Here is a 14,588-nt window from a genome sequence, read left to right as displayed (position 1 = left end):
GGACAGCGACGAAAATGAACGAAGTTCGACTCGGGTGCAGCGTCGGGAAAATATGGCGGCCAAAGCGCTTCGGCAGCGAACCAGGCGAGGCAGCAAGCAAGATGCAAACAACGTGAACGTCCCCGCCGAAGCTCGGCCACCAAAAGAGGAGAAAAGCGGCGATGACAGTAAAGTCACAGAGACTCGACAAGAGTGAGTATGAGCCAGGAGAAAAGAGGCAAGACTCGTCCGTGTTCTGAGCTCCATCCCCGAATCTAAATGACAGCCTGAGCGGGGGAAGCTAGCTAGCTAGCTACTTTGAAACGTTAAGTTTCGGTCATAACATCACCGCAACAACGATTAATAAGTCCACCTAGCAGCCTACAGGACCGTGTGTTCGCAGCAGTTTGAACTATTAAGGCTGTGAAATTGTGTTTCCGTCCCAAAGCTAACTAGTTGCCTCGTTTATGTTTTAGCAGAGCAACGTAACGCAGTTGGGTTACCTGTTCATCTTCATTCATTCACCCTAACTGTCACACCGTCACATTTATGATAGCTCACAACCAGAGGGTCGACTCCTGCCCGGCGCACATAAAGCTTTATTTTAAAGTAGTGATTGGTGCCGTTGACACGATGCTGAGATGTTTTGAAAGAATTTTGCGACAGTTTGTGGGATGACGTGTCATAACAAAACATAACGTGAGGATCAGCGCTAAGCTGCCGCTGAGACGACTAATCTTACTAATCTGGTGGTGGGTGTGAACAGGAGGAAACACTGCAAGACACAAGGGGGAGACTATGTTAGCACTGTTACTGTAAACACTGACGAAGTGGAGTTACGGTACAGTTTAAGTACTTATAACAAGTTCACAGCTGTCCACATCTGGGAGGTAAATAATGATAGCATTGCTCCAGTGATAATGTGATGTCAAGCAGCTGTTATTGTGATTTATTTAAATTCTGTCTTCAGCAAGCTACTTATCGTCAGCACTGTTAAAAACCACAAATGACATAACTATTGATTTTGGATTCAAGGATTTAGAGGTTTAGTTGACACTTTCACTGAACAGCACACAAACAGTTTTGTGAAATACAATCTGGTATCATGATAAAATGTGCAGTGTCACCACTGTAATGCAAAGCAAATAATACAAGTTTTGTACATACTTGACAGAATGGTGGGGGGGGGGTCTAATTGGAAATGGCCTAGACCTTGACCAGTCCAATTAGGTCTGTGCTGATGTAAATCAAGACATGTCTATATACCTGTATGATAATATTATGCATGAAAACATTATGCTGTACTACCAATAAGAGTAATACAAACAGTGATTTTCACAGTAATTATGTCATCAAGAAATTGATATAACATTTAGATCTGAAAACGACAACAGACACATCGCTGAGAAAACCAGAACTGGAAGAACTGTCCAACTGTATAAAATATTATCATCTTAAATGGGCCTTTTGATTCAGTCAGTGTTCGTTCTCAGACACAGTTCAATGGTGTTTTCTCTGTAGGACAGTCTTTCAGTCCTGAGGGCTTGTCCTTATTACAAGGACAAACCCTCTGCTGTGAGCTGACATTTATTTTGTGTTCCAGCAAACACTTAATTTTTGTAATGAAGGGCATGCTAATTAACCAGCTCTGAAATGATTACCATAATTGGGATCTTAATTGGTGTTGTATTAAGAGCAGGTGCACTGGAAACATCAATCAGTTACATGTTAAACCACATTAAAAAGAAGGTTTGTTGAAAGACCATTGTGCAGGCGGGTGGGCTGTCTGCTTCAGATGACTAATTAGCCTGTTTAAGATCAAGGTCATTTTCTATTTGATATGCGCAAAGCAGACAGGATGCACCATTTAAATCCATTGAAGTTTAATCTAAGAGCCCAGCATTTTGAAGGTGTTTGATACATTTTGATGCTGCAATTGAGTTTGATAATAATGCATATATTGTTGAAGGATATGTAACAACTGTGTGTCTTTTTATTTTTTTAAATAGGTCAATAAGTCGTGGAGGGCAGGTATGGGCTCCAGAAGGTTCAACTGCATTCAAATGCCTGCTCTCTGCACGTTTCTGTGCTGCTTTGCTCAGCAATATCTCAGACTGCGATGAGACCTTCAACTACTGGGAGCCTGTGAGTGCTGTACATGCTGTCATTTATGAGCCCTCTGGTGATTTTTGAATATCTGCCATGTCAGAATAATCTCTCTCTTCTCTTTCTTTAACTGTTCATGTGTGCAATTGCTGTGGTGGCTGTTTGGACAGATGCACTACCTGCTGTACGGCACAGGGATGCAAACATGGGAATATTCTCCATTGTACGCCATCAGGTCGTACGCTTACTTATGGCTACACGCTCTTCCTGCTTGTTTGCATGCCCATGTTCTACAGACAAACAAGGTAACTGTTCCAAACGTGCTCTCATTTTAACATTTGTTGCCGTTGGTATTTTAAATGACTTTGGTGTCTTATATCTATGTCTGTTATGATTATGTTGCAGGTGTTGGTGTTCTACTTTGTACGATGTGTGTTAGCATTCTCCTGCTGTGTCTGCGAACTCTATTTCTACAAGTGAGTTGATAAACTAAGTGTTTTTCCATATTTATTAGACTGTATAGATATCTGTATGTACGTGATGTGGAAGTTAACCATGTGGTTCATTTGTGTGTTTGACACAGGGCAGTTTGTAAGAAGTTTGGTTTGCACGTGGGCCGTCTGATGTTGGCATTCCTCGTCCTGAGCACGGGAATGTTCTGCTCGTCTGCAGGTTGGCCACAGATGTTTTTCTACCTTCACACGATATATATCGTCCTATTGCACAGCCCTAGCTGCCCTTTCTGTTAGTTTTTGTCATATATACATATTAATATTTAACTCTTGTCCACCTTTCTAACTGATTCTGCTTCTTGTCTGCTGATCGATCCTCTTCTTTTGTTTTTTCTCCGCAGCATTCTTGCCTTCCTCTTTTTGCATGTACACGACACTGGTTGCCATGACGGGGTGGTTTCAGGATTCACCGCCGTTAGCCATTATGGGCGTGGCTGCCGGTGCCATTGTTGGATGGCCGTTCTCTGCTCTGATCGGGTAGGGTGATGAAACTAAAATGCCTATTTGTCCAGCAATAGGCAGACTTGTAAAAATGCATTACTCCTAATACAGCTTTGGCTTATTTCCTCTGCAGCCTTCCGATTGCCTTTGACCTGTTGGTGTTAAAGAGGCAGTGGAAAAGTTTTATTGTCTGGTCAGCTGTTGCTCTGCTTCTGCTGCTGGTGAGAAAATAAAAGAATGCACATAAAACAAATAAGGCTTTAGGCCTTACATATTACAGCTGCAGTGTTTGTGGAAGTGTTCATCATTATTGCAGGAATATAAAAGGGTATTACATTATGTGCCATATTGAAAATAACATAACATAGACAGAGTAAATACTCACTGTCTGGTTTGAAATATTTAGATTTTTTTGACGAAGTACTGGGGCCATTCACTGTCCCCTTTTGTTTGTCCTGTGTGTCTTTCTCAGGTTCCCTTAGTGGCAGTGGACTCTTTCTTTTATGGCAAACTGGTCATTGCTCCACTCAATATTCTACTGTATAATGTCTTCACACCACATGGACCTGATCTTTATGGTAACATGCAAGAGCTCACATCATTAATGTGTCATTTTGTTATCATGATCAGTTACAAAAAGCAGAATTCTCAGGGGCTCATGCTCCCTCAGGTTATCTCTGCTTTGTCTTTGTCTTATTTTACGTGTGCAGTGTGCAGTACAGAATGTTTTGGTATAGCTTTTATGCATGGACAATCTCAAACCACACCAAGAAAGCAGTAGAAGATTTTACAAGAGCTGATCAGTCAGTTAGAGCATCTGCAAGCTGAACGTCATTCTACATTTAAACACACTAATAAAATTTTTTTAAATTGTGTCTAAAGACAGTGAAGGTGTATAATGCTCAGAGCGATTACATGTTTGGGGTATTATACTGATTGTTTGGCTGATGGATCGTAAATGAAAACATTATCATTTAAAGCTGCACTTTTTTCCTTGGACTCCAGAGGGCATACCATCATCACACTAATCCTATCTTTGTGTGCCAGTAGGTTGTTTTATTCTCCACAAACTTGGCAGGAAAAGGCTTAATCCACAGTATTGTTAGAATTAGAGTGTCCACCATCATTATTCAGTGTTTTATGTGTTCTAACAAACATCACCTCTGTGGATTTTCCCTTTTAAATGACTCTTACAATAATAATACAGTTATGATCTTGTTTTTATGATTATACTTTGCATGTTTTGTGTTTTTTTCTTTCCAGGTACAGAGCCATGGCATTTCTACTTTGCAAATGGGATCCTGAACTTCAACCTGGTGTTTGCTTTGGCACTGTTTTCTCTGCCACTCACTGCTCTCATGGAGACACTGTTACACAGGTTCAATGGTGAGGACTGACTGTGTGTTTACCGGCACTAAAAAAATAATAAATGTTGTCATTTCTCACACTTTTTTGGCAATGGAAAGGTTGTTAGTCATCTGCCTTAGCAGAGCAGTATGTGTTATAATAACAAGTATTTGGCAATGACGCACTTTCAGCTCATTGTCTTGGTGCTCAGTTTTAACAGGTTATGTCGGAAAACAGATTGAATACTGATATGATGTTATCAAGTCACTATTTATATCCTGAGTCCTCGTCAGTGTTGGCACATATGTGACATCAAAAGGCTGTAGCAAAAACAGGAAATGAATGTAATACATGTTTGAAGAGTTTATTTTTTCTGTGATGTTCCAAAGCAGCTCCTCTTGTGATTTCTTGTGTGCACACATGTTTTCTGCAGTGCAGAACCTGGGCCGTCCGTACTGGCTGACTCTGTCTCCCATGTATCTGTGGATGTTGGTTTTCTTCACCAGAGCTCATAAGGAAGAGCGTTTTCTCTTTCCCATCTACCCTCTCATCTGCCTCAGTGGGGCAGTGGCCCTCTCCTCTCTACAGGTGTGTTCTGGCTTTGGTAGCAAAACCGTGGTCTGCGTTAGTTGGCTTTATTTGTATTAGGCCCCTTTTGGTTAAATGAGCTTTTACAGATTCATTTCATTTCCTCCAGAAATGCTACCACTTCCTGTTCCAGCGGTACCGACTGGAGCACTACACAGTGTCCTCCAACTGGTTGGCTCTGAGTGCAGTTGTGGTCTTCGCAGTGCTGTCACTGTCTCGCTCTGTCGCACTCTTCAGAGGTGTGTGCACCCACAGACGCTACTCCCGCAGGTGCAAGTGCCAGGTAACAAAAGCAGCAGTTCAAGATGGATGACGTGAGGTTTTCTTTCTGTCTACAGGCTACCACGCCCCTCTGGACCTGTACCCAGAGTTCCATCGCATCGCCAAGGACCCAACTCTTCACTCAGTCCCTGAAGGCAGACCTGTCAGTGTGTGTGCGGGCAAAGAGTGGTACCGCTTCCCAAGCAGCTTCCTCCTGCCGCACAAGTCAGTAGCCAGGATTCTTACGCATGTCTTCAGTGGCTAATTAAGTATGGGAAGTGTGTTTTGTCATTTCTAGGTGTGACTGTGACTGAGTTGCTGATAGTTTCTCTTCCCAATCTCCAGCTGGCAACTGCAGTTCATTCAGTCTGAGTTTAAAGGGCAGCTGCCTCAGCCGTACGCCTCTGGGCCTCTGGCCACACAGATCATCCCGGCTCATATGAACGACCAGAACCTGGAGGAGCCAACCAGATATGTGAGTCACTCAGACACGTGTGAGTTTGTTGACATTGTAGGTAATAATAGTTGCATTTTAATAAGAATTTCTGCTCTGAGCAGGTCGATTTACGGCAGTGCCACTACTTAGTAGACCTAGACACAGACGAAGAGACGCCACTTCAGCCACGCTATTCAGCCAACAAAGAGGAGTGGAGCGTCATCGCCTATAAGCCTTTCCTTCAAGCATCAAGGTATTTTCCCAGATGCATGTTTGACACAGAGAAAAAAAGCATGTCTCCCAAATCTAAAGGGCCAGAATAGAGACCCGAAAAAATAGTATCCTCTCAGCAGTCTTTTAATGGAAAATGTTTCTCCCTCAGGTCGTCTTCTCTCTTTAGAGCGTTCTACATCCCGTTCATATCGGACCATCACACCACCTACAGGCGCTACGTCATCTTAAAACCGCGGCGGCAAAAGCAGCCTCGTAAGCGGACCCACGGCTGACCTTTGAACCTCGGCCTGACCCTGATTACAAAATCCTAACGAGAAATCAATCACTTCCCCTCAAAACAGCTGGTATTTGTGTGTGTCCTTGTCTCAATGTGTGCGTGATTGTTGGGTGTGTGTGTGCATGCATGTGATTTGAAGTATTTGTCTCATGAAACATATGGCGATATCGGACCCTTTAAGGACATTGCGTCTGCTTTTGGGTGTGTGTGCGTGTCTGTTTGTGGAGAGAAAATTGTATGTATGCAGGTGTGTTTTGCAGGTATCAGCTGGACCTGTATGTCAGCATTTTATCTGTGTGTGCGTGTATTTGTGTAAATGAATGTCTTACAGTGGATGTACACTACAAGATTCCACATGTATTTCCCAGGTCAGGCCTTTATACACAAATGTAAGTGTTTTTCTTTTCCTACTTCACTTGAAAATGTGGCCTGAATATTTACCTGAGAAATCTTGCAGTGTTTGCTCGTCCACACTTGTCCACTTATTATCTTCCTGCGTGCTCTGTTGGGTGTGAGCGCTGGAGGAGAATGAAAGCGAGCGCGTGTTATTAATTTAACTTGGAATGTTAATAAAAACATCATTGACTGTGATATACAACCCTCCTGGTTTTTTTTTTTTTGTTTCTTTTTTATTGAGATGGTAAAGTCACTGCAGCGTACGCAGACAGTCAATTCTGATCTCATTTTATTTGAAGATGTAACAAACATACAAACCACTCTCGCTTACAGGAGAGATGTCAAGACATTACATATTCTGAATAAATAATAGCAATGCTATATTTTATCATTCTCTACAATATCATGCCATTGCTGTGGTCGGGCTGCAGGCACTCAAGCTCAGTTTACTGTATGAGCCACCTTTCCACTTGCTAGCATTGTTTTTCAGCTGTCTTCGATTCACTCAAAAGGAGACAGAAAGCCATTCATAAGTAAGGGAACGATCAATCAATGAAAATGAAAGTTCTGGACATCTTACAATTTAAGGCCATGTCAAAACACACTTGCAGTACGTGAAAATATCCAGCCTTCGCTCCATCAAGCATGTATTGATTTATTGTGTCTTTAATCTGAGGTAGCCTGTTTATATCAGGTAAACAAGGGTGTGATTAGAACAGTATTTTCAGGCACAGCAAACAGAAAGGTCCAAGACCTCAACAGTTGTCCTACCAAGCAAAGGCAGCATGACAAGGCCATGCAAGTAGTCTACAACACACTGTCAACACAACTTAGGATCAGTCATTACACATCTGAGACACGCCAAGCTATTAAATCATTTCATTGTGAGTTTTAAGTTGCCTTCTTTACTGGGTTTATTCCCAAAGCTGGAGGATAAACTGCCTCTGAAGGCCCTCAGATTCCCTGTGTGGACATTTGTTTGTGGTAATGTACTTGGTAATTAGTCATTTTTCCTTTTCAAGTGATATTTTTCATCTGCCGAGGGACAGCAGATTCAAATTAGCTGCTGCTGGCGTGTTTTTCTGACAGCTGCACATCACAAAACAATGACTTCAAACTTGTGTCTACACTGCAGGAGGGCCAGTGAGAAAAAAATAATATAATGTCCTCACTTGCTTTGAATTCCTTAAAAGGCTTCAGAAACATACGGTACAAACATTTACAACCATGAACGTGCAACAGTTTTTTCCACTTTCTGTCATCCCAGTCCAGAACCACACACACTGACACACACACACAGAGTAAAGTGGATCAGTAGTTTTCTCTGTTGATCCAGTCTTGCTCATTGAAGTATCTCCCTCTGCTATCTAGAGTCAGGCCGTTTCTGTAGCAATCCAGATTTGCTTGGTAGGATTTCCGGTTCCCGTAGGTCCCGAGGCTGGTTTGGTAAGTGTCCTCCTTGCCGTTGGTGATGTATGTCTGATAGAGATCGGCCTTGACCGTGTGACTTCCAGACCTCAGTTTGGGATCATAGAGGTCACTCCGACCTCTCATACTGCCATCATACGGTCCATGATCCCCATACACACTGCTGCCATAATGCTCACTCTTTGTCGTGCGACGACCTAGACTCCTGTCATAAAACTCTCTTTGCCCGGAGCTGCCCAGACTGCTGTCGTTCAAGTCCCTCTTTCCTGAGCGGCCCAAGCTGGTGTCATAGAAGGTGCCACGGCGCCCAAGGCTGAGGTCATTGAGGTCCAAGTTGAGGAAGCAGCTCTCTGTGCTGGCAAGTGTTACAAAGCCGCTCTCTGTGTCCCGACCCCCCAGGTTGTCGTAGTCACCTGTTGGTGTGTCGGGGGAAGAGCATAAAAAGGAGGTGTTTTTGGTGTGCGGGCGAGCTGAAACCAGGTCATCGTCCTTCTGGGCACGAATGACGTTGTAGACGTCAGTTGGAGTGGTGCTGGGGCCGAGGCCCTGCTCTGTCTGGCAGACTTCTGATTTCTGCTCTTTCCTCCTCCTATCTCACACACAGGGAAGCATAAATGACACCTCAAGCATTAACATAGAATGTTTACAAGGCACTGAGGATGTAACAGATTCAATAGTTTATTATCTCTTTGCTGGAGACCTCCATTGTCATCCAAAAGAGATCAGAAACACGTTAATGACCCACACCTCTGCACTCTGTGACATATTCCTTCATTATGATGAACGCGAGCGCTTTAGTTTGTTTTTAAACCATCTCCACGTGTCATCCTGCTGCCGTACTCACTAGCAAGTATCAATCCGCAGTTGGAAATAGTCCCCACCAAAAGCACTGTTTTCCCTTTTTTGAGTAACGTTTGCTAAAAACTACAGAGCCCAGCGGTCTCAGGAAATTTCACAGCTCTTTTAAAAGTTGAAACTGGACATTTGTGATTTTTGCTGATTTCAAAGATTTAGTCCTCAGCTGGAAAAATGCTCTTGGAGGTGAGTGCCACAGACTCAGTCGGGAGGTCAAGATATGAAACTGAAACGTTGTCGGTTTTGGTCTTTTCGTGGAATTTGTTAACAGCAATGAAATTGTTTGGGATCCTCACCGTCTGACGAGCAGCTTGAAGCAGCAGACTCCGATCACTGTCAGTAACAGCAGTATCAGGGGAATGGTGGGAATGATGATGTAAACCAAATTCAGAGCTAAAACAGAGACAGGGATGAAGACAGTGATTGACATTCAGTGACTGTCGTGCAGGTGTTTGGGTATGACAGCATCAGAGTGGTGAGCGGGTCGGTCAACCTGTACTTCTGTCCTGGTTGTGGTCGCTTGGGTTCCATGGCAGCACGGATGAAGGGAAGACATCTGCAATGAAAAGCATCCATGATGTTTGATCCGTCTCACTCTTCATTGACAGTGTCAAATGTGTTTGACCAATCATACTGAGCACACTTTACTTGTTTGAGTGGAGTTGGGAGAAGGGGAAGGGTCCAGTGGCTTCTCTGTGGAGAAAATGCATCACGGTCAGCAACGTATTTTCAGAGTGTAAGTATGTAGAAATACTGCGTCAGTAGTACCCGCAGTGTATTTGCAGATGAAGTTGTTCTTGGTTTCGCAATTGTCGTCGTTCCACTGGAACATGTAAGGCCCCCCAAGACCAGGAGGAGCGGATGGTTGGTGATACATCACCACACACACCTCATAGCCGCATGACGGCTCATCCCAGTGCCAGTTCCTACAGCAAACACACACACGAAGCACACACACACAAATCACTCTTTCTCAAAGTTGCTGTAATGGAAATCTTTACAAAACACACAAATTAAAATGCAGTTAAATAGTCCTGATGACACCATGAGTATCAAAGTATTGAAAGCTGTGAAATACTGCAAGCTGGCATCAAATGTTTAGTCAGGTTTCATAATCACATTCAATTATTGTTTCATCATATTAAACTTTGATTAATTGCTAGTTTTAAGCTGTTTTATGTTGGTAAAGTTATTGTACAGATGGTTGTTTTTTGACAGTATTAGAGGTAGTCCAACAATTCAACCTGGCTGACATATGTTAGTCTATGATTAGTCTATATTAGCTTAGTGCAGATATATCTGTATCCCCGTATTTGTCGGCCGATAAATAATAGGATGTTTCAGTGCAGACGTGGCAAAATGCATTAGGGGCAAGTTAGAAACAAGGGATCATTATAAAAAATGTCTGTTCACGTGGTGTGCTTTTTTGAAAACTGACAGTCAGCTAATATATCAGCAGATTTCTTACTCTCTCAAAATCAATATCGATGTAAGAATAAAAAAAAAAAATCAGCAGTAACTTTATTATAGAGACTTATCATTTGAAAATTTTGGCTTCTTAAAAAAATCTGATGTTTTTTTGGGAAAAAAATTCTCAAAGAATTTTATTATTGATTTTTTTTTGGGGGGGGGGGGGGTGCTGAAATTCAAGTACTGTATCAGCAGTGCATGTGAGGAAACACCCTCCTTCAGCACACATTCCTCATCATACAACCAGCCATTTGATATTTCACTTCATTGCTCTAAAATTCACTTTTGACTCCTTGACCCTCTGGATAGTAGCCACCCACCTAAACGTGGACTTGCTGCCGTCCAGCCAGTAGTACTGCTGGGAGCAGTCTGAGCTGCTGTCCTCGTCTCCATGGTTACGGCGGAGACCGATCCAGAAGTCTCCATCAGTCGGGCGGAGCTCTGTGATGAGCTGCTCTATGATCTTCTGCTCAGATGCCGACTCCACGCTGAGCAGCTGCCCTCCGTCACGTTTGCAGGCGAGCTCTGCCTCCACAAAGTTCAGCCTCCGCCGGAGCTCGGAGAAGTAGGCCAGCTTGTAGCACGGCCTCCCTTTTCCTGCCTTGCACACACGTTGACCTGCAACCACACACATGCTCCTGTTTAAACCAGGTGGATATCACAAGCATCAGGTAAACAGTCAATGTTAGAGCACTGACAACAACAAAGGACCTCACTATGGGAATTATGGGAGTTCTGAACCCACAATTACAGACATAGAGTTCGTTTGGTGATGTTAGTTGGTGTGTTGCCTACCTCTGGCTTCGAATATATCCGCTTCAAGAGCCAAACATCCAGCATGGAGTCAGGAAGGCAGACCATGAGGAAACCAAACAGATCCACAATTGAATCAAGAGTCCATGGCTGTGGGCTGTGTTGTGTTTTTTGTGTGCAGCTTACCTGTAATGAGGCTTGTGGCTGCAGATGGATCAAAACATAAAAGCAATAGATGACAGAGGATTGTGAGCAGGTCCATGTTTGTCAGTTGTAGTCAGTTCACCACCACCTCTCGTATTTTAGTCTTTTTCATTCCGCTGTCTGCTCATCAGTGGAGCCCAGGTGAAACCAGATCAACTCTGAGCTGTAGCTTCAGGTGGAAGAAAATGCTCTCAAAAGGCTGAAATTTCAAAGAGAAAGCTAAAGAAATGCTAAAGGGGCAAATCTCCTGTCCCGTCTGCTGGAAGAGAGTGTGTGAGACAGAAGGAGGAGCAGGGAGGGGAGGAGAAAAGACTGCGTATGTTTGGGAGGGGGCTGTAATCTGTTAAGAGCAGTCTTAATGATTGGAAGAAAAGGCTGCATCGATCGCAAGACATCTAATCTTGCAAGTGCATCTCATCGTAAACGCTGACAAGAGGCAGATTTCACTCCTTTCTTTATTACTTAAGCTTTGGTATTACCATTACAAAAGTGTTACATGAAAACGATCTCCTCTAACTCAATCATGGATCTTTCAAAATATTCCTCTCAGGTCCATCTTTAAGGAGTATTGCAGCGCTCGTCCCTTATTGTGTTTCACTGCAAAGCAACACTGACATCTCCAAGAGGAGGGACCAGGTCTATACTTTTTCTTTCCTCTGTTATTAAAGCTTAAACGTTTCTCTGCAACATTTAAAACAATTAAAATTAAGGCCATTTACAACAGGTGAGTAGGTAAAAACTTTAATGAATAGATATCACTGTGACAATTATTTTTAAAATCATACATTTAAATATGCTAATGATACATTATCTCTTTTTTTATAATGTCCTGAACAGACGTTTGAAGGAGAATAAACAGCTAAATAAGTATTTTGAATTTTTTCATTCTGTTAGTCTGAAAGAAGATGTGCAAAGTCTCAAAATTGACCAGCGCATGAAAAAGCAATGTTTGCACCTTAAAAAATTCAAAAAATCACTCAAAATTCAAGCAGCTTCATCATGAGTGTGTGTGGGTGTGGTTTGCTTTCATTGTCAGCGGCCATGACTTCACCTTTTCCACTGCCCGCTTCAAAACAGTGAAAAGGGCACAGACGAACACACAAACACAGAAAATCTGTCTTGGAAAATAACCAAAATCTTTGTGCCTTTGACAAAAAAACTGAAAAAATGGATGGATGAAAAAGGTTTTCAGGAACTTTAAACATCTACAGGTCTAAAATTAAGTTGTGAAATTGTGTAAACGAAGCATAAATATGTCAAATGAATCTACAGAAACAGCATTTCATGCACATTTCTATCATAACCACAACCCTAGGTATATTTTTTAAAACATTTAATTAAAAAAAAATTAATTAAAAGACATTGAAATTACTGGAATGACGTTAGTTCGATATTTTTATACAGAAACAGCAAGCAGCTGGTTAGCTTAGCACAAAGACTGGGAATGGGAAAGCAGGCCTACAGAGCACAAATTGTTTAGATAAGAATAAACAGAAGAAAACAAACTTTGTTGACAAGCTTAATTTAATCTCAGATTGTCAAATGATTCAGATGAATATTTGACATTAAAAGTTTAACAACAAGGGAGCTTCCCATCTATGTAATGGCGTCTATATAATTTCATATTAAAACATCAGCATCAGCAGAAGCCATGAATGCATGTGAGCATGACCCGCTTTTCTGAGCACAAATGGGGGAAAAGTGTATGTATGCAGTTCTTAATGGTAGTAATTTCTAAAATGGCCCATAAGGTTGATTTAGGGCTCGCAGAGAGACAGATCAGCCAGAGTTTAAACAGCAGGATGCTTCATCAGGAATATGCTGTGTGTGCTCGCGTTGAATAGGGAGTGAGGGTGGTGGGGTGGGGAGGGTGAGGCCGCCCTGAATATACTGTCTGCATGCATGCTGCTCCACCCAAACGCTGTTAATCAGTTTAGGTGTAACAGATTGTTTTCCGTCAAACGGCTTCTGGCTTTGTTTAAATTGAAGGCGGGATGTTGGCATTAGCAGGTAAATTCTGAAAAGACAACACAGACAGGTAACTGAGTCCTCCAGGACGATCCAATAAGGAATGGTCCTCGTTTTGAATTTCATCCTTGTTTACAGCCTCTGAGATCAAGAGAGGGTTTCATTCAATTAAGCCTCTCCCATTCGTCCCTCCTCTCACACAGTCTGTCTTCCTCCATCTCTGCCGCCTCCTCTCATCCCACTGATCTCCTCCCTCTCTCCCAATTAGTTAAAGGGAAACCAGATGAATGTTCCCATGGGAGGCCAGTACATCACTGACCTCACACACACACACACACACACACACACACACACACACACACACACACACACACACACACACACACACACACACACACACACTCACACACAGGGTGGGCGTTTCAGCATGTCAGAAAAACCTTACATCAATGTTGAACATTCACCACTGTTCTTTTATGTTTGGACACTGAACCAATGTGCATTAGCAGAGACATTCGCTAAATGTGTATTTTCACTGAGGCGATGCTTGACAGCCTAATGGTCGACAGATCATAGTTACACAGTAAAATAACATGATTTGAAGCCATAAACTAGCTCTGACCACAACAAATCATTCGTAATGCAATGGCCTTCTTTGTCTGTTGGCTGTAAAGACACAGCAATGAATGACAAACTCGGGTTCATTTCCATCTTAAAGCCAGAAAGAGAAAGAAAAGAACTTAATTACTCACCAAAAAAAGAACTTAACTTCCACTAAATTCAATTTGAATGATCTGAGCTGGCAGGCTGCCACACTGAGTGTCCGCATTGCGTAGACCTGCACAGGGAGCTGGAAAGGGGCCCTGAGTCACTGACCTGAGGGGGAGCTGGACAGCTACATCAGCAGAGCTCATCTATAAAAGAGTTCTGATGAAAGCTTTTAAGAGCTGTAGTAATTCCTTTCGTCGTTCCTTTTTTAAGATGGAAAATGTTTAATAGCTTGTGACTGTGAATGCACAAGCCTTGTGTCATGTGGCATTCTGACTTCAAATTATACGATAAATCACTTTTTTGTGAATAAAGGGTCCTAACTCCAGTGTGGCATAGAGACAAAGAGCAATGTGTAACTTACAAAATGCATAGACCTGATTTATTTTGTTTTAATTATGGATGCAAATGATTTGTTCCTGTCTCAGTGTTTTTCCAGATTTATATAATATGTGTGCTCGCCTACCAGGATTGTGGATGTGTGTCTTTGAGCAGACTGCTCTCACTGATTCACCTCCACACTGGTGACGTTATGAGCATTTTGATGGCGGCGGTTGTCATTTAC

At 42.5% G+C, this 14,588-nt stretch overlaps 2 protein-coding genes across 2 annotated transcripts; one reads left to right on the top strand and one right to left on the bottom strand.

Moving 5' to 3' along the window:
- Positions 1-26: 26 nt before the first annotated feature.
- alg9 (ALG9 alpha-1,2-mannosyltransferase) lies at positions 27-6,777 on the top strand. The gene is made up of 15 exons (XM_070982650.1): positions 27-192; positions 1,989-2,124; positions 2,256-2,390; positions 2,491-2,561; positions 2,669-2,757; positions 2,939-3,074; positions 3,172-3,259; positions 3,511-3,616; positions 4,302-4,424; positions 4,819-4,973; positions 5,083-5,212; positions 5,312-5,459; positions 5,580-5,709; positions 5,793-5,923; positions 6,053-6,777. The coding sequence occupies exons 1-15, from the start codon at positions 53-55 to the stop codon at positions 6,174-6,176; spliced, it is 1,842 nt and encodes a 613-aa protein (XP_070838751.1). The 5' UTR covers positions 27-52; the 3' UTR covers positions 6,177-6,777.
- A 1,111-nt stretch (positions 6,778-7,888) lies between these two features.
- Positions 7,889-11,345, bottom strand: layna (layilin a). The gene is made up of 8 exons (XM_070983777.1): positions 11,270-11,345; positions 11,126-11,146; positions 10,651-10,948; positions 9,629-9,786; positions 9,509-9,553; positions 9,354-9,416; positions 9,157-9,253; positions 7,889-8,594 (listed from the first exon to the last, which is right to left on the bottom strand). The coding sequence occupies exons 1-8, from the start codon at positions 11,343-11,345 to the stop codon at positions 7,889-7,891; spliced, it is 1,464 nt and encodes a 487-aa protein (XP_070839878.1).
- Between the last annotated feature and the right edge of the window lie 3,243 nt (positions 11,346-14,588).

The sequence above is a fragment of the Chaetodon trifascialis genome, chromosome 16 (genome assembly GCF_039877785.1).
Source record: "Chaetodon trifascialis isolate fChaTrf1 chromosome 16, fChaTrf1.hap1, whole genome shotgun sequence".
NCBI classification, from domain to species: Eukaryota; Metazoa; Chordata; class Actinopteri; order Chaetodontiformes; family Chaetodontidae; genus Chaetodon; species Chaetodon trifascialis.
The sequence above is the reverse complement of the archived record's forward strand: the minus strand, read 5'-3'. Positions and strand labels throughout refer to the sequence as shown.

What these genes read in the sequence shown, in the direction of transcription:
- alg9 (XM_070982650.1), top strand. Translation starts at nt 53, where the DNA reads ATGGCGGCCAAAGCGCTTCGGCAGCGAACCAGGCGAGGCAGCAAGCAA. An exon ending in TGCGAACTCTATTTCTACAA is followed by an intron (nt 2,562 to 2,668) that starts GTGAGTTGATAA and finishes TGTTTGACACAG; the next exon opens with GGCAGTTTGTAAGAAGTTTG. An exon ending in CCGTTCTCTGCTCTGATCGG is followed by an intron (nt 3,075 to 3,171) that starts GTAGGGTGATGA and finishes TTTCCTCTGCAG; the next exon opens with CCTTCCGATTGCCTTTGACC.
- layna (XM_070983777.1), bottom strand. Translation starts at nt 11,345, where the DNA reads ATGGACCTGCTCACAATCCTCTGTCATCTATTGCTTTTATGTTTTGAT. An exon ending in GGATATATTCGAAGCCAGAG is followed by an intron (nt 10,949 to 11,125) that starts GTAGGCAACACA and finishes GTGTGGTTGCAG; the next exon opens with GTCAACGTGTGTGCAAGGCA. An exon ending in TTCAAGCTGCTCGTCAGACG is followed by an intron (nt 8,595 to 9,156) that starts GTGAGGATCCCA and finishes TGTGTGAGATAG; the next exon opens with GAGGAGGAAAGAGCAGAAAT.